General features: G+C 34.8%; 1 protein-coding gene across 2 annotated transcripts; it reads left to right on the top strand.

Moving 5' to 3' along the window:
- Window positions 1-377: 377 nt before the first annotated feature.
- On the top strand, window positions 378-23,998 carry PROK2 (prokineticin 2). 2 transcript variants are annotated; one of them, XM_051975218.1, is made up of 3 exons: window positions 788-1,366; window positions 5,278-5,403; window positions 20,993-23,998. In XM_051975218.1, the coding sequence occupies exons 1-3, from the start codon at window positions 827-829 to the stop codon at window positions 21,095-21,097; spliced, it is 771 nt and encodes a 256-aa protein (XP_051831178.1). In that variant the 5' UTR covers window positions 788-826; the 3' UTR covers window positions 21,098-23,998. The 2 variants fall into 2 exon arrangements, with proteins under 2 accessions (XP_051831100.1, XP_051831178.1); XM_051975140.1 differs by lacking the exon at window positions 20,993-23,998 and having other exon boundaries at window positions 378-1,366; window positions 5,278-5,364.
- Window positions 23,999-24,804: the final 806 nt, after the last annotated feature.

The raw sequence follows: 24,804 nt of genomic DNA, 5'->3' as shown, positions 1-24,804 counted from the left end.
AATACTTCATATCTGGACCATGGAAGCAAACCTGCTGTTGTGAATACTGTCTAGTTGAGAGAGAGAGAGAGAGAGAGAGAGAGAGAGAGAGAGAGAGAGAGAGAGAGAGAGAGAGAGAGAGAGAGAGATAAGCAAGCCTGCTGTTGTGAATACTGTCTAGTTGAGAGAGAGAGAGAGAAAGAGAGAGAGATGTAAGCAAGCCTGCTGTTGTGAATACTGTCTAGTTGAGAGAGAGAGAGAGAGAGGAGGGATAGGGGAGAGAAAGGGAGGGAGGGGGGAGAAGGAAAAGCAGGAGGGAGGGAGGGATAGGAAGAGACAGAGAAATAGGGACAGAGAGAGACCGAGATAGACAGACACAAAAAGACAGACAGAGACAGACAGAGAAAGAGACAGTGACAGAGAGACAGAGACAAAGACAAAGAGAGAGACAGAGAAAGAGAAAGACAGAGAGATAGACACAGAGAGAGAAAAAGAGGGGGGGGGGAGGAAGGGAGGGAGTGTGTAACCCTTCTTCCCTAAACTTCTATGTGCAGTTGTAAGTATGTCCAGGTGTGTGCACCCACCCCCTGGTCCCTACACTTCTATGTGCAGCAGTGTGTGTGTCTGTGTCTGTGTGTGTGCACGCGCACCACCCGTGGTCCCTACACTTCTGTGTGCAGCTGTGTATGTACATGTGAGTGTGTGCACCGCCCCTCGTCCCCAGCCTACATGTGTGCGTGTGTGCCTGGGAGTGTGGCTGCCAGCCTTGCCCCTGGACTCCGTGTGTGCGCGCGTGAGCCCCGGCCCCTTTACGCGCCTCGCGGGCGGGCGGGCACTGCGGTGACTCATGGCGGGGCTCGCCAGCGGCCCCGGGCTCTTTATAACGGCTCGGCTCGGAGGATGCTCCCGGGAGCCGCCCAGGCAGCAGGGATCTCATCTCCGCCTCTCGCCTTCTCCGTCGGCGCTTCTAGTTGCCTCGTCTCCCAGCCCCTCCTTCCCCGGGCCCCTCGGTTCTCTCGCGCTCCGGATTCGCCCCAACGGTCCCGAGTGTGCTGGGGCTCCCGTCGGCGCGCCCCTTCCCGGCCCGTCTGGGTGCCCGTCCCGCCCGCTCGCCGCAGCTACAGGGGGCCCCTGCCACCTCGTGCACCCGACGTTCTCCTGCGTGGCCCCGGCCAGCGCCCCGTGCCAGCCTGCCCGCCAGCCCGCACGCCCTCCGCTTTCTCCGCCCGTTCCACCTCTGCTTGGGTCGGCTCGGCTCTCTGCCCGTTCCCCAGAGGGCGCCATGAGGACCGCGCCCCGCGCCCCGTCCCCTCCGCTGCTACTACTCCTGCTGCTCGGACTCCTGCTGCTCCTGCCGCCCTCAGGCAACACCGCCGTCATCACTGGGGTAAGAAGCGCCCGCTGCCCTCCACCTGCCCGGCCCCACCCTATCCTGCTCCACCCCTGACCGGAGATCCCCAGGCTCGGGCGGCGGGTCCCAGGGACTTCAGGCAGGCAGGCCGTCGGTCAAATTCAGTTTGTGAAAGCAAACTTGTCTCTTGTCCCGTCTGTCCCGTCGCCGTCTAGGACTCTCCTCCGGGAGAGTCGTGGCGGTTTGGGGGCGCGAGGCTTCGAGGACACGGGGATGGGACGAGAGCTGAGGTCTGAACCCCCGTGTTTGGTTTTGACATTGCGCGGAATCTGTTGAGAGAGAGAGCCTGGTGCGCCCTTGGCCCCTGCGGCTGTCTGATCCCCAGAGCAAGGAAGCGACCCCCTTCTTCCTGCCCCAGGGGCTCTCAACCTCTCGCACCATTTTGATGAGTCCAATTTTTCTCACAATTCTCCCTGGCATATTTGCTCTTCTTCATGCCTCCCCCCCTTTTCCCCAAATGAAAACGCAGAGATCCCCTCTCCAACCTGAGGCTGAGCAGTAGCTCAGACTCCGGGTTTAGCGAAGCGGGTTGGAGAGACTTTGTTCTGTCTGCTCTCACCATGCAGTTTTTCAAAACATTTGTGTACATTTCTTTGCGGGTACCGCTCTTCTTTCTGAGGTTAGCTTTGAAAATGTTTTCCATTGCCGAGTCTTGATAAATTAACGTGGGGGGAAAAAAAGGAGAGAGAGAGACAGAGACTATGGTTCCTAACTCTTGGGTTTCTTTCTTTCTTTCTTTCTTTCTTTCTTTCTTTTCTTTTTTTTTTTTTGGTGGTTTTGCTTAACTGATTTTTAAATTTTTTTTATTCTGAATTTCACAAACACCGAATAAAAGGAGTATTTCTATATACAAAGCAGAGAAAATAATAAGAACTGTACGTGAAACCACAAATCTCTATTACATTACTTAATTCTACAGCAAAATTATGGAGTGATGTTTTCTTCTTCCCTCCCCTAACCCCAAAAGACCCAAACCCATACATATTGTTTAAACTTAGAAAAGATGATAGAAATCCTCATTTTCTTTTCCTAAAAGGAGAAAAAAAAAAACTACTGTAACTCTCTTTTCCAGTATTGTGTTAAATATGTTGTCCTCACTGGAAAAAATTAAGTAACAAAATACATACCATCACTAAGTTTAAATTTATAGCACATTCCATTTTCCATTTGAAAAACCATAGTCCTCAAAATTTTAATTTTATTCAATAAATATATTGTTTTACACACCTGTTAAAATACTCAAGCAATTAAAATTGCTTGTTTCACTAATTAGAACAGATTATATTTTTGAAATGATTAACATTGGAGTATAGTATGTACCTTGAAAATAAGGTGCTCTAATATTAAGTGACTTTTAAAATTTTTCCAATGATTTTGTATTTACAATTTTTCAAAAAGAAGACTGTCTATTGTAATTGCTTGCTAATAAAAAGATGCCTCCTGATTCCCCTTTGATCAGAAAATTACAGTCATTAAAATTATTTTATTGAAGTTTTGTGCTGTTTTGGATCTTGAGGGGAGGGATGTTGTTACTTAATTTTAACTGTCTTACAGAAACTTTTAAAATCTCTAAATATAAAATACTGTTGGCAATATCAGTAGATACTGAATGTCCCAAAAGTCTTAGTGCGGTTTTAAACTTAGTCTTCTGGGTATTCTGTTTATTCCAATCTTCTAACAAAGTGCCATTTGAATGAATATCAGTGGGTCAAGAACAAAAGACAAGAGAGAATATAAGAACCAAGATATTCATTTTTATAAATATACTTTCCACGAAGCAAATCATTGTTTTAAAAATAAATATGATGAATGACTTTCATAATTTTCTATACATTTTAGAGCAACTTTATTAAAATGCATTTTTAAAGTAATTTTAGTCATTTTTGATAAGCAAAGGAGAATTTATATCTGTTTTCCTGATAGCAAAATTCTGAATGAAAAGTGGAAAAGTTGGTCAATATCTATGAATGTTGTCTTTACAGTGTCAGAGCTTCAAACTGTCAGTGGCAAGTTTTTGTCTTTATTTGAGTTTTGTTCTGCTGACAGAGCCAGTGAAGCTGGAGGGAATAATAATTTTTAGCATATGTTTAAATACAAACCCTGTAGTGCTGATCTCAAACGGTTTTTATTTTAGATAGATATAATTAGAAAGTGATGTATCTATACAGATTTAAGATAATTATTGTATGAAAATGAATCTTGAGAAAAAATACTTATACACATATGATAACCATCTGAAAGGTAAAATATTAGTAAAAAGTAATTTGGATATTTTTCTTCACAATTCCAAACACCTGAATAATTGACAAAAAGTTTCCATATTCCCATACCTGTTGATTTTAGACAGACATCATAACCATCCTAACCACCAGAACCTAAAGTTGGTCACTTGAAGAACAAATCATTGTAATGTCTGCCTTTATTTTGAGAAATAAGACAATTATATTGCCTGAGAAATTTGAAGAACAATTTTAGCCATTTCATGTAAATATGTTGCGATTTGTAATATGTTAAGGACTTAGTTGTTATCTCAGTCATGTTGAGGTATAATAGAGAGCTCATAATTTGAGATCTAATACATATGTAAAATGTATTGTACATCTTTCATATTCTCTGTATTTTTAAAGTGAATTTTCTAACATTTTAGATTTACTGTATATATTACTTCTCATATTTAATGAATGTGTTAAGATTCCTTCGTGACATTATTGCTATATTTTAACGTAATTTTGTGTTAGGATTTCATTTTTATATTAGGATAATGCATTGGTAGGGACCAGTGTTTAGGATTCCATGTCAGAGTTCATTACATTTATTAGCTGATGTTTTAAATATGGAAATTTGAAAACACCTGTTTTACCATTTTATATAGCTTCTAACTGAATGATTTCAGTAATCTATAAGTAAAAATATTCTAAATCAAAACCTTCTAGTTTAAAACTTACAGACTTTGGGGAATAATTGTTTCTAATTAATAAGAGTCTTGATACAATCACATTGGCCTCTATAAAGGTTATTTTATATAGAGAAATTGTAAATGTTAAAGGACTTTAAAACTGCATAAGAAAAGTCAAGTGGCAGAAAGCTATTTGGGGAAAATGAGCACTTTTGAAACTCATATTGGAGAATTTCTGGATGTCTAGCATTTCATACTACTTTAATAGACTTTTAAAATCCTTTAAAACTCAGGCCTAAGATATTCTGCAGTTAATGGTCATAAAATCTCATTATTCAATGTATAGTTCATAATGGCCTTGTATGGTGTAAGAATAATACAATACATATGATAATTCTTCAGTTCAAAGGCATCTCAAGCATAAAATGCTAGAAATAGAAAGGTGATTTATCTTTACATTTGATATTTTAATAAAATAGGAACAGTGTTAAGTCCTTTTTGAAACAGTTTATCTAATTGAATATACACATATATATAGGGTGTGTGTATATGTGTCTATATACATTACTTATAGCATATATAGGTTTGTAACACATTTTATATATATTATTTCATTTGATCCTCATGAGAACCCTGTGAAATGGGTGCTGTTATTATCCCCATTTTATAGTTGGGCAAACTGAACTGATAGAGATTAGTGGTTTGCCCAGAATCACCTACTAAATATCAGAGACAGAATTTGAATTCCCACTTTTTTGACTCAAGCCCAGACTCTATATTCACTGTTACTTAGCTACCTATCCATAAATTATCACAAATAAAGTTATCACAAATTATCACAAATAAAGAAGCAGTTATTAAGTAATTGTTAATCACTTACCATGTACTAGTCATTGTGTTGGTCATATCATTTGATCACATTACATTTAGATACTTTTCTAAGAGGAAAATATCCTTTGTCTAATTGATTCTCCTTATTTCTGACTTTTAGGCTTGTGACAAGGACCCCCAATGTGGGGGTGGTATGTGCTGTGCTGTCAGTATTTGGATCAGGAGCCTCCGAATGTGTACACCGATGGGCAACTTGGGAGACAGCTGTCATCCATTGACTCGGAAAGTTAGTATTTGACCACCATGATTCTCATTGATTTAACTGATAGGGGGAATGAATAATAGCCATAAGTATGAATGCTTGGGTAATATGGTTACAATTGGAGCTTGAATAACAATGTTGGAAACTTTTCATTTTGGGCAGATATTTATACTCATGTTTTGGTTTAAACCTGGAAGGGAGGATAAGGTAGACGATGTACCCCTTGGAAGAAGGACTTCAAGTGGATTCTGATTAAGCTTAAGTCACATATTTTTTAGTACAGGAGAAAAATTAAAATGAAACAGAAATCTATCTTCTATGAAAAATCATCTTAAAATCATACAGGGCAAAATTGAATTTAGGTACACAATCTATAATATACCTTGGTAAATGCCTTTTTTAAAAAGTAGATATAAATACTGAAAAAAATATTATATTTGCTCACAGTGTACAATCAAATGTGCTCTTATTTTTCCTAGGTTATCACAGATATTTGTTGTGTCACTCAATTTAAAAAACATTTTCTAATTTTAATTTTTATTGATGATTCATTTTTTCTATCATTTTATACAATGGATCAATGATTCATTTTGATTTTAGACCACAATCATTTCCCTATGATAGAGACTACTGTATTAACATCCCTTTTTTACTCTCCTTGCAACAGAAAGCAGTTAAGCATCCATATCCAACATCACATGCATACCTATAGTCTTCCATCTCTATGGAGAGGAAAGAAGTGCATTTCATCTTTATTTTTCCCTTCCTGGACCAAGACTGGCTAGTATTTGGTCAAAGTTCAACTGTCTCTCATTGTTGTAGAAAGAGAAAAAAAAATTCAGTAGTTGTTATTAAAAAAGAGACATTATTTTCACATTTTAAACCTGATTGAATATTTTAGAAAAACAATTTGAACTCTTTTTTCAAAAAGTAAAGGAAAGCTTTTTCACATGTGGTTTAAGGTTTAAAACTGTAATACAGCCAAGCATTTTACCATCTTTCCTGTGCTCCATGGTTACAGAGAAAAATTAACGTTGCTGCTCTTCAGAGAGAATTTTAATGTAATAAATTTTGACCAGTTGGCTTGTTTTTAGTTCTCTGGCCTTATAGTAAGTAATATAACTTGGGAGTTGTACATGAACAGCTGAACATGGAGTTGGCTCCAGCTTTTCCATAGCTTCACTGAGATATGTTTCTTGTTATGGTTAAATTATTCCTCCACACCCTTATACCATCCAAGCTGCGTTGCTATTCTCTAATGGCTATTTCTACCAGCATAGGAAGAGATTCAAGTGTTAGTCATCTATTTCAATACCAGACTTATGGGGAGGAAGGTCAAGAGAAAGGTTAAGGTGCTACTACCATCATTAGTATTTTGGTGAGGTTCTTAAGTAGTAGTACTGAAAATGAGTCATCAGTTTTAAGTTTGTATCATTTATTCAGATGGGCACACTTTGTTCTTTTCATTTTCATTTAAATAGTCTCTGAAAATCATAGGACATTATTATAAGCAAACTTATCAAATGATCTTTATAAAATTTACTGAGACTGATTACATGATATCCAAACAATGAACTGAAGAGTAAAAATAACACTGTTAAGTGAATATTTTTGGCTTAATGAAGGCAAAAGAAAACAAAACTAAAACAAATCTAAAAATTGAATTTAGCTAAACTGACTTGTGAGTTTACCACATGAAATGACTGTTGCAGTATAATTCCTTTGCTGAGTACCCTGAATCTCCATTGTCTCAGGTTCATTGTCTCAGGTTCTCCACCTGATTTGACACCATCTGCATAATTGTATTTAGTTCTGGGTACCACATTTTAAAATAGTTATTGATAGAATGAGGAGCATCCAAAAGAAAGCAAGGATGATGAGGGGCCTCAAATCATATCATGTAAATAGAAGTCAAAAATAATGTTTAAGAAGGAGAAGACAAGACTCGGGAAACATGACGAATGTCCTTGTGTTTTCTGAGGAATAATCACATGGGTAAAGATTAGACTTGTTCAGCTTGGCCCCATAAGAAAGAACTAGGAACATTAGATTGAATGAAAAAACAGTAACCAGGACAGGCCAACTGGGGCATCGATACAGAATTTTTACAGGACACTGGGAGCCCTGAAATTCCTAAAGTACTCAGAAACATGTGCTTATTGTATCATTAGCAATAATAATTTCTTGATACATGAAGCTATCAAATGATACACTTCCTCCCTTGCCTTTGTCTCAGGAGTCAACCAGATGAGATCCACCCTAGTCTGGTTGCAGTTTGCTTTATTCCAAAGTGGACTCCCTAGCAACAGCCCTGTAGATAAATAGTCCCCATTATAACTGACAGTGTTTGAGGGTCTTCTCTCCCCTCAGAACAAATCCACACCAGAACTCTCTCACACCCCTCAAAAGTTTCTTGGTGTGTATCTTTCATTCTTGCACAATGCATTTTGTGACGCTTGACTTCAGACCCCACTAAATGCTAATTTTAACTCTGAAGGCAGATTCAGGCTTGAGGTAAGAAAAAAATATCCTAACATTTTGAGCTTTCAAATGAAGAATGGTTTTCCTTGGGAGGTAGCAAGACCCCCTCTCACAAGACATTCCCAAGTGTACAATGGATGATCACTTACCAAGCACAAGAAAATGTTGTTCATTTATTGGCTGGATTTGACCTTTGAATTCTGAGATTTTACATATATAAACTTCATCTTCTCTCTGTAAGCACTAATATATTTTTCATGTTTTCCTGATGGTGCTAGTAATGAAACCCATAAAATAGCATTTGATTTTTCATTATGAGCTTTCTTTATAATGAGTTTAAAGTATGTTGAATGTGATCTAGAGTCTACTATGGAGGACAGGATGTAGAGTTGGAAGGTGCTTTATGAAGATCATATGTCTCATCCTTTCCTTAATAGATAAAGAATTCATGAAATTCCATATTCTTAGAAATTGACTACTTAGAACAACTTTAAAGAGCACTCAGTTAATAACAATAATCATTCCATAATACTTTAACGTTTGTAAGATGCTTGACATGACAATGTCATTAAAATAGCTGAATTAGATCCAGATTTGGTTGTTAGAGGATGTTTAATTCTAATTACAGATGAGGTTAGACAGGTCATGTAGGCAATATCAGGATGCTAACTCAAACCCTCTGATACCAGATCCATGATTGGTTCATTCGATCTTGACAATAACTCTTTAAGGTAAATGAAGTTCAGAGTAACCTTCTTAGAGTAACAGAGGTGAGATTTTAACCCAGGTTTTCCTGACTATAAGTCTAGCACTCTACCTGCTATGGGCTAACATTCAAGGTTGTTGATTTTGAAAGCAGGGGGACAGGAGTTGGCTGCAAGAAAGAATGCACAAATGATTTCATTGGTATACCAAAGACATTTCTATAAATGCCTCTCTACAAGGATTCTATAAGTTGTAATCCTAGAGAATTGTCTGGAACACAGAATTTAAATGACTTGTCCTTCAAGAAGACACAAGCCAGTAGATGTCAGATATGAAATCTAAGCTAGATCTTTGGATCTAATGCCAACTCTGTATCCACCACACCGTATTACTTCTCTCAAGATTTTGAAACTGTATTGTCATTTCATTCATGTCTGACTTTTCATGACTCCATTTGGGATTTTCTTGGCAAAGATATTGGAGTTTTCCATTTCCTTCTTCAGTACATTTTCAAGATGAGGAAGCTGAGGCAAATAGAGTTAAGTGACTTGCCAAGAGTCGCATAGCTAGTGAGTGTCTGAGATAAGATTTGAACTTAAGTTTTCCTGACGGAAGTGATGGCATTCTATCCACTAAACCACCTGACTGTGGTTCTTAAAATTGAATGCCCACAGTTAAAATTCTGATTTGATATGAAAGGTAAATTGAATTTTTAAAAATTGATGAATAGGTGATCAGGAAAAAGAAAAGTGGGGCAAAATGAAAGTTATAGTTATATAAATTTCAATTCTTCTTTTACCTTAGCTCAATAATTGCTTTTAAAAAATGGAAATAAGGGTCAGACTTAAAAGAATTGATGTCCAGTAAAATTTGTTTAAATGTTTTTTTTTTCCTATGAGAAGTGTTAATCACTAAAATTTCCATATCTGACCTTTATATTGCAAGTCCTAAACTTTACAATTAGAGTTTTCATTATAATCTCATATTCTGATAATTAGTATTAACAGCAGAAAACATCCACTAAGTTAGAAAGAATGGCACATAGAATTTGATAGTACTCTTTGATGAGATTATAACATTCTTGTAATGAATTCGATATAAGGATTCCCACCTAATTGTCATTCTTTGATTCTACAAAATTAGCATGGTAAAGTCTGATTTTCTGACTTGCAAAAAAATATAGTTGTTCTTAAACTTGAATCAACTGGTAAAAGCTACCAAGATCTCTACCATCTTTGAAATTATAAAATTTTTTATACTTTCCTTCTCCTGAATATTCTCTCTTTAAGCTTCCATAACACTGATTTCTACTGGTCTCCATTCTGTCTGACCACTCTAGGACATACTCTAATAATTCTAGATATCCCACACCTGCTTGGGTCCTTCTCGCTTCTTTTTCTGTATTTGGTGGCTAAGTGATTCATCAGCTTTCATGGGTTCAGTTATCTCTATACAGATTATAAAAAATATTTCCAGATCTGTGTACCCAAAGCTAAATTTTCTCCACCTCAAACTCAACATGTTCAAAGTAGACCTCATTATTTTTCTCCTAAAGTGAAGGCCACTATCATCTTATCAATCACTTACTTTCATCCTCTATACTTCACTTACCTTCATCCCACATTGCAAATTTGTTGTGTAGTCTTGTTTCTATCATCACAACCTCTTTTATTTGGATTCTCTTCTCTCTAGTCACATGATTTTTACACAGGATCAGGTCCTTATTACCTTACTACTACTGCAATAACCTTTCAATTGTCTCCCTGACTTTGTCTATTACCACTCCAATCCATATTCCAATTAGTTGGCAAAATAATTTTTCTAAAATATTTATTGTGCCATGTCACTCCTGTACCCAATAAACTCTAGTGGCTCCCTAATACTTGTAGAAGTAAATATGAAACCCACAGTTTGCATCTCAAGGTCATCATAACCTGGCTTCTTCCTGTATTTTCAATCTTTTTTATATTTTACTCCCCTGAATGTACTTTATGATTGATATGGCCTAGTTGCTTCTTAATCTATTCCTTAAGTGGGACATTTCATCTCTTGACTCCTTTTCTTTCAAATGAATGTGCCACAGGCCTAGAATGCTTTTTTCTTTCACCTCCAATTCCTGGTTAACCTGGCTTCTTTTAAGGTTCAGTTCAAATCCAATTACAAAAGGCCTTTCCTTATAATCAGGGTTCATATCTTAATATGTATAGATTAAAATAGTTACATAATAGATTAACTACTTTATTCCCCATTCTCATTAAATTAAGGGATTGAGTTTCAGTTTGAAATGTTTTCCTGTATTATGCTAGGTTTTCCAATAGAATATTTTTTCTTTCTTTGTAAATTTTGAATTAGTTTCAATTATTTTTCCATTTATTTAACAGACATTTATTTTATACCTACTGTGAACAGACTACTCTGCTAAGTTCCATAAAACTCCAAAGATAAATAAAATATGATCTCTTTTTTCCAGGAGTTTTCATCAATTAATGGAGAGAATGTACACACAAATAACCAGCATATTCTACCCTGTGATTTCATAGGTATAACTGTCTAAGTCTCATTAGGCCATTCATTATAGCTTTTGCTAAATTATAAAACAAAATGCAGCAAGTGCATAATATAAGTAATAAAAGGAGGGCTTTGCTTCTGGTTGGCTTCAAAAAAGGTATGGACCATGGAATAAAACCAGTTTTAATAGAGTTTAATGTATATGATATAGAAAAATAGACTATAAAAGAGAAAGATTGAAGAGCAATTGTATGAGGCCTTGAATGCCAAGCTAAGGACTTTGAACTTTATTTGGTAAGCAGTAAGGAGTTATTGAAGATGACTGAATGGTAGAGGCATGTATCAAGACAGAGTTTACTGAATTACTTGAACAATCTATTCAGCTGTAGATCATATTCTGAAGAATGTGCATTTTTCACCAATTTTCTGATTAACCTAAATGTTAGACCAATATCTTTTCTATTGTGGGTCCCCCCTTTTTACCATTCAAAAACTCATTTAAGTTAATATAATAGTGGTACAGACTAGATCTGTGATTTCACTGGGAAAGGGAATTTCCAGGGGAGGAAATTCCCTATATAAATACAAATGGTTGTCTGCTGTGCCATCTTGGAACTTATCATCTTGGAAAGTTCCCTAACACAAGAAGAATTTGTCATTTTGCTGGTATCACACAGTCAATATGAGATTTAAGCTCAAGACTTCTTACTTTTATGGCTATATCTCAATCTGCTATATGATGTCATCTAAAAATAATTGTATCTAGAGAACCTCATCAGTCAATAGGGTATTATTTCATTTGGATTTATCTCAGCAAAATTCTGTGACACTGGCAAACCCTTTAGGTAAATATATCTTGCTGTTAAATGTCACTTGATGTCTATAATTAGCAAATCATTGAGAAAGTTATCTCCATAATTGAATCTTAAAAGGAGTCTTGTATGGTTTTAATGTATGTGTGGGAGAGAACTTGTCTAAAGAGAGCCTTCAAGGCAATATTTTATCCTACCAAGCCAAATGCATTTATAAAAAAATGAATCAATTTCAGGCAGTATGATCTTATATTCTCTATGTCTTCAGTCAATTGTTTGACTGGCATAATAAGGCTTGTTATAGAAAATTCTTCTTATTCACTTCTGTGGTTTCATAAACAGTATATATCAAGGTAACACAATGGCTAGAATGGTAAATGTGGAGTCAAGAAGATCTAAATTTAAATGCAGCCTTAGATACTTATTGTGTGACCCTGAGCAATTCACTTAACACCATTTGCTCCAGATTCTTCAACTGTAAAATGGGAAAAATAACAGCACCTACTTCCCAGGGTTGTTATGAGGATCAAATCATATATTTATAAAACATTTGACACAATGCTTGGGATAGTAGGTGTTATATAAAAGCTCATTCTCTTCTTCACTTGGCACATAGTAGATGCTATATAAATGCTTATTCCCTTCCCCATTTCTTTTTTTTCCATAAGATTAAGAGCAAGAACGTATCTTAAGAGATTACTTAGTTCAAATTCTTCATTTATAAAGATAAAGAAACGATATTGAATTCCCCATGGTTTCACAGTAAGTGATTAAGCAAGCATTAGAGTCCAGTTCCTCTGAGTGTCCATTATATCATGTTGCTTCCTCTAATACCAATTTAGTATCTGTCCCAGGGAGCTCCCTTTGGTCCTGGAAGATATGGCGTATATATTGTAATTAACTTCTGGACTCACCAGAAAGTAACCTGACCATTTATATTTTGTATTTTTATTTTATTTATTTATTTTTGCTGAGGCAATTGGGGTTAGGTGACGTTCCTAGAATCACACAGCTAGGAAGTGTTAAGTGTCTGAGGCCACATTTGAACTCAGGTCCTACTGATTTCAGGGCTGGTGCTTTATCCACTATGCCACCTAGCTGCCTCCATTTGTATTTTTTAAATTACATGATAAAACAATTTATCATATGGAGTCAAATGTTTAAAAAGTCTCATAAATTTGTCCAAACCCATGGGCTAAGAGTATGTGGAAAAAAGTCAGATATCAATAGAGTATTCAATGTTTAAAATAAAATGTGTGCCCATTTCCCCAGCTTAATCTCTTTCTAGTAGAGGACTCCTTGGAGAAAAGCAGCATTGGTTGTTTTGCTGGTGAAGTTTTGGAACCTTCCTGAAAGGAATCGTGCAGAGGGGGTGTACATGATCCTCTAGCCAACCACTTGTTCCTTTGGTGTGGCAATATTCATTTCAATATTTAGTGATAAAAGGTTAAAAATAACAAAGGCAACATGGAACTTTTCTCCATAGATTTCACTCAAAGCATTTGTATGAGAGTGATAAATCTCATTTGATGAATAAGTATTAGTAAGTAAATAAAGTAAAACTAAGTAAGTAGACTCCCATAGCACCTTTCTTCTAAACAGTTCATGAGGATATACAGATAATCTTAACAAATGTCCATTTCTAAAAGTTTAAATCTTGAGGCTGAAACAGAAAAATAAATGAGGTTGGGGTGGGGACAAGAAGATGGAACTAGAGAAATAACAAACTGTCTTTGATGCTATCTACTAGTATGGCACATGAGGAAACTTGAACTGAAAAGATTAATTGAAAAGTTTTAGTGATTGTGAAAATGAAATGATTTTATCAAGTTGTTTTGCAACTGTTGGCACAGATGGGTTCTGTACCCTCAATGGATAAATAGAACTTCCCCATAAAGATTTTTATAAAAACTAGAAAGTAGGACTAATGGGTTCATAGTTGTTAGTATTGTCTTGGTCATTTTTGTGTGCTAAAAGCCCCATCCGTGTTCTCTCCTGTTGTTGTTGTTGTTTTTTTTTTTTTTTTTAATAGAATCCCCATTTCTCTACTACTTGAGATCTCTTCACCCTAAATGACTTTAACATTGGACTCTCTTCAGAATAGATTTTTTTCTGTTTATATTTGGTTGCATCCAGCTGCCACTGCCACTTCCTTCCTCACAAAATAAATTAGGTACACAGATGGTAGAAAGTCCAAATATGATAGTTCTGATATGCTTAACAAAAAAAATTAGATTATGTTACATTAGATCATTATAAAAATGCCAGCAGTATGTTTCCTATTGTATCTAATTGTTGGTTGTCATTCCAAAGCCACTGGTTTTAGAGCCAAGAAAACCTAAATTCAGATTCTGCTTCAGACATTATATAATCCTGGGCATCTCACCTAATTTCTCTGTTAACTCAGTTCCCTCATCTGGAAAATGAAAGGATTAGATTTAATGGTCTTTAAGATCCCTTTGACATAAACTTATGATCATGTCAATCTTAGTTGGATCTTCTCATCTGCATCTCATTATTTTGTTAATTGAAGCTTTTGAACAAAAAAACTCCAAGATAAATTTTGCATTGTGGCTGTAAAATTTTTTTAAATAAATTTGTGTACTGAACCAGTGTTACCCTTGGCTATTATATCTTTCCACTTGTTGAAAGAAACCTAAAAATTTGCAGATTGATGTGACTTCTTAGACTCATTTGGACCTTCCCTTTATGGTGTTTGTTTTGTATTGCTTAAACATTTTAAGGAAGTGGTAAATGTTGATGTCAATTTCTTTACTTGTGTCCATTTCCTAGTTTTTCAGAATCATTCATGTTTGTTTAAAAAAGGACAAGTTGGAGCTACTGTAGTTACATTGTGGTAACATAAACCACTATTGTAGTTTATGTTGGCTTTGACACTCTAAAGCACCAGTGACCCAATATATAACTGATTTTGAAATAATGTGAGTAGCTTATAGTAATGTATCTCTTTGGAGTTTACATACATTAATTTATTTTCACAAATCTGTGAGGGGGTAGTACAAGTCTAATCATTCAAATTTGAGAGGACAGGAAACTGAGTTTTAAAGAGATAAAGTGACTTGCCTCAAGTCACACATAAGATAAGAAGGAGGAGGAAGGCAAGAGGAAGGAAAAGAGAAGGAGGAGAAGGAATAGTTAAGGTGTGTACATAGCTCCTTAAGGTTTTCAAAGTGCTTTACATGCATTAAAAGAACAGAGATGAAGACCAAAATTGTCCCAACTCCATATCCAGTGCTTTTTCCTTGACATCATAACTGCCTAGAGTCAGGATAGTTATTTATTGACCCATTAAAATTTAGTTAATTTTCTTTAAAAATATCATTTGATGTTTGTCTTATGCAACCTATTCTGACTTTTTAAAATGTTAATGTTTTTTCAACTAACAAAAATCTTATTTTCTCTCCTTTCCAATTCCTTTTAACATGGTATGGGGGGACTCTTTTTTTAAACAAATATGAATATTTCCTACATATATCTTCTCCAATAAAATGTCTCATTTTACATTTTAAGTCTACTGCATTTCTATCAGGAAGTCTGGAATCATGGTTGGTTAATGCATCCTTCAGAGTTCTTAATCATTTTGAAGTTGTTTGCCTTTAAAATACTATTATATAAATTGTCCTTCTGGTTCTCCTTACCTCACTCTGCATTATTTCCCATGGCACATTGATATTCTTTTACATTCACATATCATAACTTGTTTAATCTCCAATTTATAAACTTATGACTCTTTTGGGAGGGATATAACCACTGTTTATTAGTATAGATAGAGGTTTACTGGTAAAAATTTACAACCTGCTCTCCAGGAAAAAAATGTACTCACCACACACTTTTCAGTTTATTCTTCACCATTAACATTCTCTCCATCATCTTCTTAAGTCTAGACAATCAACAAAACAAGAAATCAAATGTTGATGTGCAGCATTTACCAATTTCTGAGGTATAAATTCTCAAACTTAAAATTTAACAATCAACTCTAGTTGGAACTAGCTTCAACCCTCTCCAGAATGTGAGCTTCAACAAGTAGGGTTTTGGGGGATCATTTCTTTCTTTTTTTTTGTATTTTATTTTATAATAACTTTATATTGACAGAATCCATGCCAGGGTAATTTTTTTAACAACATTATCCCTTGCACTCGCTTCTGTTCTGATTTTTTCCCTCCCTCCCTCCACCCCCCTAGATGGCAAGCAGTCCTATATATGTTAGATATGTTGCAGTATATCCTAGATACAATATATGTTTGCAGAACAGAACAGTTCTCTTGTTGCACAGGGAGAATTGGATTCAGAAGGTAAAAATAACCCGGGAAGAAAAACAAAAATGCCAATAGTTCACATTCATTTCCCAGTGTTCGTTCTTTGGGTGTAGCTGCTTCTGTCCATCATTTATCAATTGAAACTCAGATCTCTTTGTCAAAGAAATCCACTTCCATCAGAATACATCCTCATACAATATCGTTGTCGAAGTGTATAATGATCTCCTGGTTTTGCTCATTTCCCTTAGCATCAGTTCATGTAAGTCTCTGCAAGCCTCTCTATATTCCTCCTGCTTGTCATTCCTTACAGAACAATAATATTCCATAACATTCATATACCACAATTTACCCAGCCATTCTCCAATTGATGGGCATCCTTTCATTTTCCAGCTTCTAGCCACTACAAACAGGGTTGCTACAAACTTTTTGGCACATACAGGTCCCTTTCCCTTCTTTAGTATCTCTTTGGGGTATAAGCCCAGTAGTAGCACTGCTGGATCAAAGGGTATGCACAGTTTGATAACTTTTTGGGCATAATTCCAGATTGCTTTCCAGAATGGTTGGATTTGTTCACAACTCCACCAATAATGCATCAGTGTCCCAGTTTTCCCGCATCCCCTCCAACATTCATCATTATTTTTTCCTGTCATCATAGCCAATCTGACAGGTGTGTAGTGGTATCTCAGAGTTGTCTTAATTTGCATTTCTCTGATCAATAGTGATTTGGAACACTCTTTCATATGAGTAGTAATGGTTTCAATTTCATCATCTGAAAATTGTCTGTTCATATCCTTTGACCATTTATCAATTGGAGAATGGCTTGATTTCTTATAAATTAGAGTCAGTTCTCTATATATTTTGGAAATGAGACCTTTATCAGAACCTTTAACTGTGAATATGTTTTCCCAGTTTGTTGCTTCCCTTCTAATCTTGTTTGCATTAGTTTTGTTTGTACAAAGGCTTTTTAATTTGATATAATCAAAATTTTCTATTTTGTGATCAGTAATGGTCTCTAGTTCATCTTTGGTCACAAATTTCTTCCTCCTCCACAAGTCTGAGAGATAAACTATCTTTTGTTCCTCTAATTTATTTATAATCTCGTTCTTTATGCCTAGGTCATGGACCCATTTTGATCTTATCTTGGTATATGGTGTTAAGTGTGGGTCCATGCCTAATTTCTGCCATGCTAATTTTCAGTTATCCCAGCAGTTTTTAATCAAATAATGAATTCTTATTTTGGGGATCATTTCTTGACTTGAAGTTCTCCAACACATTGTTTTGCCATCTTCTCTTTGCTCATTCTGGTACTAACATCCATATCAAATTCTGTTTAGTAAATATGATGGGCCTTATCAAGTTCTTCATACAAATCAACTTCCTCATTCTCAATGACAAATAGAAATTAGTTTTCCTACTTAAATTAATGAAATAATAAAAGTCAAAATACAAGTTAATAAAATAATAAATGCTTGCTTCACTAAATTAAAAAAAAAAACAGAAAAGAAGTAGCTTTCATTAAACAAAAGGAGAAATTGGAATTGGAATGACCTATTCACAACTGTCGATTTGTGATCCAACTGCTCAAAGGACTTCTCCCAAAGATGCATGTTACAACTTATCCATACTTTCTCTTACTGTTTAACCTTTTATATTTATAAAATTCTTAACCTGCAAATCTACAAATGCTTCAGTACTACATACTGTTAAAAAATCAGCATGAAATAGGCAAATTTCCTAATGGAAATTAGAAAAAGCTGGGCAAAGTCAAGGTTGGGTTCAAAGTGGGAGAAGAAATGATCTTGCCAAGTGAAAGGATCTAGTCCCAGAAGACAGATGCTTGGTGATGAGCAGAGGGTAGCATATTTAGTTAGAAAAATGCTTAGTAAACCTGTACCAGTTATCCAAATTTAGGGAAAGATTGCATCATATTACTCTGAAGCTATATTATGACTTTAAAGCCACATTGACTTCAAGAGTCTATTGTTAATGAAACAAGGTATTAAAATGACTTTGCAAACTTTGAAGCATACTTTGTTTCAGTTATTAGTAATTTTTAAAGAAGATTTAGGCATCTTTTAATTTAATTTTTGGTTAATATTTTGAGAAGCAGAAGCCAGAGAGCTAACCTTCATGGTCAGGAAAACTTGGGTTCCAGTTCCTTTTCTGGCACATCCTGTCTTGGTGACAGGTGACAAGTGACAGTCTGGGCAAGCTAGTCAACTTCTCAGCATCCTAAATAACTCAAGTTATACTGAAGACCTACATTGATAGAGGAATGGGAATTTCCAATTTTCTTCAACTGAAAGAATTCCTAGCTCAAGTGGATGTTTCCTATAATAGGAAAACCAGAAATAAAAACTCTGTATTTTCTCCTTTTACAGTTATCTAGTCAACCTAAACTGCATCCTCATCAGAGAATAGCAAAACTAGTTTATGCATAGGAGACAGTCAGTTAAATAGTAACAGATCTGTAGAATATTCAAATCAAGATAAACAGTCCAAACCTGATTCTGGGTCTAGTGCCAGTTATATTACTAATCCACTTGATGACCATGGATGTAGCACTAGTCCTATTTTTCTGGGCTTCAGCTTTCTCATGTGTAAAAATAGGGGTTTGAATTAAAGTCTCTTACAAGGTTTATATTGGCAAATGTGTGCTGAACTTTCAATAATAGCTGGAATTTAGATTACCCTTTAAAGTTTCAAAAGTTTTCATACATTTGATCATCAAAATACCCTTGTGAGAAGACTACTACAAATAGTACATTGCACATATGAGGGAAGAGAAATGTTAATAATCTTGTTCATAGTTCCTCTCCCAGTCTCCCAGTAAGCTTGGGTTTAAATCTAGGTCTCTTTATCCTAAATTGAGTATTCTTTATATTACTTCTATCAGAGGCTATATCTCTTTAGTTTCCCTTTCAAGGAAGACTATGATGTTTATTTTAACGAAATTTCACCTGTATATACAGTTATAATTTGCCCTGAGCCCAGTAATGTCTTTAGAGATAGTACTGATATTTGTTTCCCTTCAGGACAGAGAGGTTATAAAATATCTGTAGAAGAAAAGGAACTATAATTCCCATGAGTCCGGGCAACTATTTTAGAACTCTGACCTTTTCCCTCTCACATTAATATATATTTTAAAGACTACAAAGGATTGTCTTCAAATTACAGGCTAAATTTATTCCAAAAGAAAAGGAAAAATAAGTTGCACACAGTAGAGTTTTAGAATTTCATATACAATTCTGTTTTGTATATAAAATAGCTGGGTGAATATTCAGTAGATAGAGAACTGGATCTGGAATCAAGAACACCTTCAAATTTAGCCTTAGATACTAGCTGTGTGATTCTGGGCAAATCAATTAACTGTCATCTGCCTCAGTTTCCTCATCTGTAAATTAGGGATAGCACTTACTGCCCAGGGTTATTATGAAGATAAAATGAGATAATAAGGTGCTCTGTAAACCTTTACATGCTATAAAAATGCTAGTTATGTTATATGTCACATTTTGCTATACCATGTTATGTTAAACTATATTATACTATACTGTACTATAATACATTATATTATATATTATGTTTCACCATGTTATATCATATCGTGTGATTATTTGATTTGGTGTCTGTTAATTTAAGCACTTTAATTAGATCAATTTTTGCTTTAGCTTGATCAATTTAAGCACTTAAAAAAAAGTTTTAAAACTAAAACAAAGTACTTTCCTCACATTAACCCAATGAGATAGTAGATCACCTTAAGCTTTATAATTCCACCCTTTTTAGACATGAAAGCCTTTCAATATGCATTTGATCATTGGTATGCATCATTAACAACCTAATTCAATGGAAATAGATTATTGATTATAAAGTTTATTATCTGTCTTTCCATTTTAGAAGTTTGTGTTTTTGATCTTTAAAAGCAATGATTTTCTATATTTTTATGGTAAAACTAAAATAAATTCTAATTTCTGGTGTCTAGGAAAGAAAAAAAACTGTATTTACTACACCATGTTGGTCTGGGTAAATAAAAAAAATGAATATTCTTCTCTAGGCTGTATAAAATAACAGATTTATTTCAACAATTAATATACCAGCAACAAAATATCAACCATTCACTACACATACTAAATCAATAAATATTGTTAAAGTACTTGCCTGACACTTTGTTACACATGAGAGACACAATGGGGAAAATAAACCTGAATTGTACCAGCCTTCGAGGAGTTTATTGTATTTGGTGCTCCTGGGGCAGCATGCACAGATGTAGTATAAATAAATGCAATGTAATTTAAAGAGTTGAGGAGTTGGGAAACACCTCATCTGGGAAAGGTTGTTAAACTGGGTGTTTTGTTTTCTGTAATCTCAGAATTAGAACAGCTAGATGGCATAGTGGATAGGGTGCCAGCACTGGAGTTGGAAGGACCTAAGCTGAAATATGGCTTCAAAAACTTAGTAACTGTGGGACCCTAGGCAAGTCACTTAATCCCTGTTTGCTTCATTTTACTCATCTATAAAATGAGCTGTAGAAGGAAATGGTAAAACACTAGTATTTTTGCCAAGAAAAACTAAAATGGGGTCACAAAGAATTAGAAGCAACTCTTTGACTAAACAACACATCTCAGAATTAAGAAAAACAAAATAGCTATTCTGTTTTCTTTAGCTCCATCATATCTATTTTGGTATACATGTTATCACATATAGATAGAAATTCTCCCCCTCCCCTTTTATATCAATAGATTATTAGATCCTTTCAGAAGATGAGGAGCAAATAGAATTTTTTCTTTTATTTTTCAAAATTCACTTGGGACTGTGTTATGTGTTTATTTCCAGGTTCCATTTTTTGGGAAGAGACTGCATCACACCTGTCCTTGCCTGCCTGGGTTGGCCTGTGTACGGACTACATTTAACCGATTTCGATGTTTACCCAGGAAATGATGATCACTTTTGAAATGGAATCAGTTAAATGTGAATAGCAACTTAATGTATTTAAATTTTTTTCTTGTGATTATAATGAACAAGTTATATGCCAGAAAAAATCCTATTTCTTTTCCTCTTTACAAGCATCAAAAAATAAATATATGTAGGTCTAAGTTATATTTAAAAATTGATTAAAAATGATGAGGTTTTTTTTTAAGTATCATTTTTAATAGAAATGTTCATTTCATTTTAGAAAACTATTGCCAGAGTTTCACCTCAAAGAAGATAAAGAAATTGTTAATCTGCTGTAACCCAGTAATGTGCCTGCTGGTCAGGGAGAAATTCTAGTGTAGTTGTATCAGCTTCTGGGAATTAAAGACCAGATGGAGAAGTTCTAAAAGTTCTTTCTCTTCTAGACAGTGATTCCCAGAAATCTATTCAGGTATCCCAGAAATGGCTCCAATTCAGAGCTAAATTAATATTTGGTTACTATTAAATGGTTAGATTAAATCTTTTTTTTTTTTTAGATTTTCCTGTTTTCTTCATCATAATTCCCTCAGTAGATACATATCTCAGTCCCCAAGGTATATGAAAATCCCAGCTTAACTATGATTGATCTTACACCTTATTCTTCTCCCTGCTCCCATATCACTCTACTCATATTATAAGCTGGCTTTTACCAAATGTCCTGATAGAAGTCCACCTTTAGTAGAAAGTCTTATCAATGCTTGGTCTGTTAGATACTTAGTGAAACCACTGGCAAAAGCCAACAATCAATAATTCTAACTCCACAGCTTTACATAAGGTAGTAAAGGTCTCAGAGGCACAGAAGTAAAGAAAAAAAAAATTTACCTGCAATCAAGCTAACCATATGTAATGAAGATGTATTGCCACTATCTGTCTGAACCAGCAGCAGCAAGTTCTGTTATTAGAGAGGTGTAAGAGCAGACAGAATAGTGAGCCAAATTAATTTTTCTTACTTTTTTTGATTGTTCCTTAAAGCATTTTCCCTTCATAATAGAATTTCATTTTATGAATAAGACATTTAAATATACTATAGAACATGCCATCAAAGAGGAGGAATTTAGTTTAATCTGGCATAAAACTAGTTATACTTTGAAATAATATGTATTAAAATGTCACTTGTATTTTATTTGAAATTTAAAGGTTTATTGTAATAGGTTGCTCAATATCTTGTAATTTGTACCTGTATCAATATCGCTGTGTAAAAATTCTGTATCAGAATAATAACAGTACTGTATATCATTTGATTTTAATATTACATCCTTATTTTTGTCACAATGGTCTCAGTTTTTATTCCAAAAAGTTATAATAATTTCTAAATAGGTCACACTCTAACTCAAACAAGGACTAATAAGCTGGTAAAAAATAGAGCTATTTAGTATACATACAGTTTGAACATATGCCAAATGAAATTTTACTAGTATATATTTCAGAACATTCAAAAAAACAAGCCCAATATGCAAGTAAATGTGACAATGGAACTTAGGGGGAAATCATAACATGCATAAAAGGTTGTAATTAGGAATGAATTAATAGAATTTCACTGGGTAGTAAGTACAATTGATTATATATAGATGCACATAAACAGCATTTTTAAAGATATCAAGTCTATATAAATTCAGTAAGATTGGAGAAAAAGCAAAATGCCTGTATTGTATGTGAATGCATGTTGTCTCAAATGAACAAACTATAAAATTTATTTAAATTAGTAAAATTGACTGAAGTTTAACTACCATGAAGTAAAAAACTGTTCATGATTTTGAGAGCTTTTTTCATTGTATATTTAATCAGGGCCTGCAATTCTAAATCATATACATTTTATCTATCTATTTACCGAACAAGAATTAAAAGCATTCATGTTTACTATATGCCAAGCAATGTGTCACAGCATTGGAGATGCAAAAAAATAGACAGTTCCTGCCTTTAGGAAGTATGCATTCTAATGGGGGAATTAACCGAAATTGGGAAGTAGAGCCCAGGGCAGTATATTGCATCTTCTCAGGGACAGGCATTAATAATGGAGAGAATTTTTAAAGTATCTTTTTTAAAGTATCAATGGTATTAATTGATTTCATTATGGTACCAGAAATACTAGGACCAGGGAAGAACTGGTTTGTACTTATGGGATTAGTGAAAACATGGCTGTAGACCAAGCAAAGTATACCTGAGGAAAGGAGTTTAGTTGAAATTGCTTTCAATTTTTTTTAAACTTTGAAACACTAGACATGGTTTTCTTTTGGAATTAGCTGTCTTTCTGAAGCAAACCAGGTGAGACACTCAGAAATCTGCAGTGCAAAAGATCAAGTCTTTCAGGAACTATAGTTCAGTCTAAGGGAAAGATGGCGAGTGGGACAATGTTTATAGAGTCATACATAGAAAAAATCATTCAGAAATATACTCTTATTTGCTATCCTAAGGAATGAATTTTCTTGAGTAATATAGACTGCTTAAAATATTAGATTCAGATTATATTTGAGGGACACTGAGTTCACTCAAGGATGAACAGATGGCACTATGTGTATATCAAGCAAAGGTTAAAGTAAATCTAGTAATTTAAAGATTTTCCAAGTCACTAGCCTGGGCTTATAAAATTCTTTATAAAACTTTTTTTTTATATTAGCAAGAACATAGTGAATGAAAAAATTTTTCCTTGTTTAGATTATATAACGAACCCTTAGAGAACTTTCCTATATCATGCCCAACCCAACCACTAAAAGTTTTTGTAAACTTGTAAAATAGCCTACAATTTTACATAGTTTTATGTGTACACAGCAAAAATGTTTGCACCGTAGTGCAATAGATTCAGGACTGTCTTCATAGTCATGCAAGTCAAAAGCAGATGGTAGGCAGCAGGGGGAGTTTTAGGTGTTTTACTTAATTTCTGCATAATAATGTTCAAACAATTATTCACGAATAGCATAATTATATATATTTCACATACATGTACAGATCAACATAAATGTATTCCTATACATACATGCTTGTACATAAGTGTTTTCTTCATTAAATTATTTTATTCTAGAAAGAAATTGCACATAAAATGCAGAATTACACATTCACAAAAGAAAATTAATATAAGAAAGTGAACAATTATTAATATACAAAGGTACATGATTTTAAAACATAGAAGAGCTTTAATGTATAATAGCAGATGGGAGCGTCTTTGATTTATACATATATACACACATGTGTATCTATAAACATAAACACATATGTTATGTGTATGTATATTTGTGTGTCTGTGAACTTTGACTTAAGGTACATGACAAAAGATTGTGGTGATTTGGGTTAGGTTTCCCACTCTCTATGATTTCCCCTCTCTAGGTTTTATCTATAGAAAACAAAATGTGATATATGATTATTAAAAGTAAGTTTGTATACTTAATGCTAGCAGATCTTAAACTTTTATTATGAAATACTCCAAACTATTATCTTTAAACAGAATTCTTGATTAAGGTTATCACAAGAGAATGTGCTTGTCATTTCTTAAAAAAAAAAAAAAGGATAAATATGAAATTGATTTTGATTTTCCTAAACATTTCTTGGTCTTTATGATGCAGACCATTATCTTTTGTTTTTAATCTTTTTTTAAAAGTAATATCGGCTACCATGCCACTCACTAAACATTAAGCATCTACTGTATGCCAGATGCTTTGCTAAACTTTGAAAGAGTGAAAAAAGGACAAGATAATCGCTACTCT

This window comes from Antechinus flavipes, chromosome 1 (genome assembly GCF_016432865.1).
Source record: "Antechinus flavipes isolate AdamAnt ecotype Samford, QLD, Australia chromosome 1, AdamAnt_v2, whole genome shotgun sequence".
NCBI lineage: Eukaryota > Metazoa > Chordata > Mammalia > Dasyuromorphia > Dasyuridae > Antechinus > Antechinus flavipes.
The sequence above is the reverse complement of the archived record's forward strand: the minus strand, read 5'-3'. Positions and strand labels throughout refer to the sequence as shown.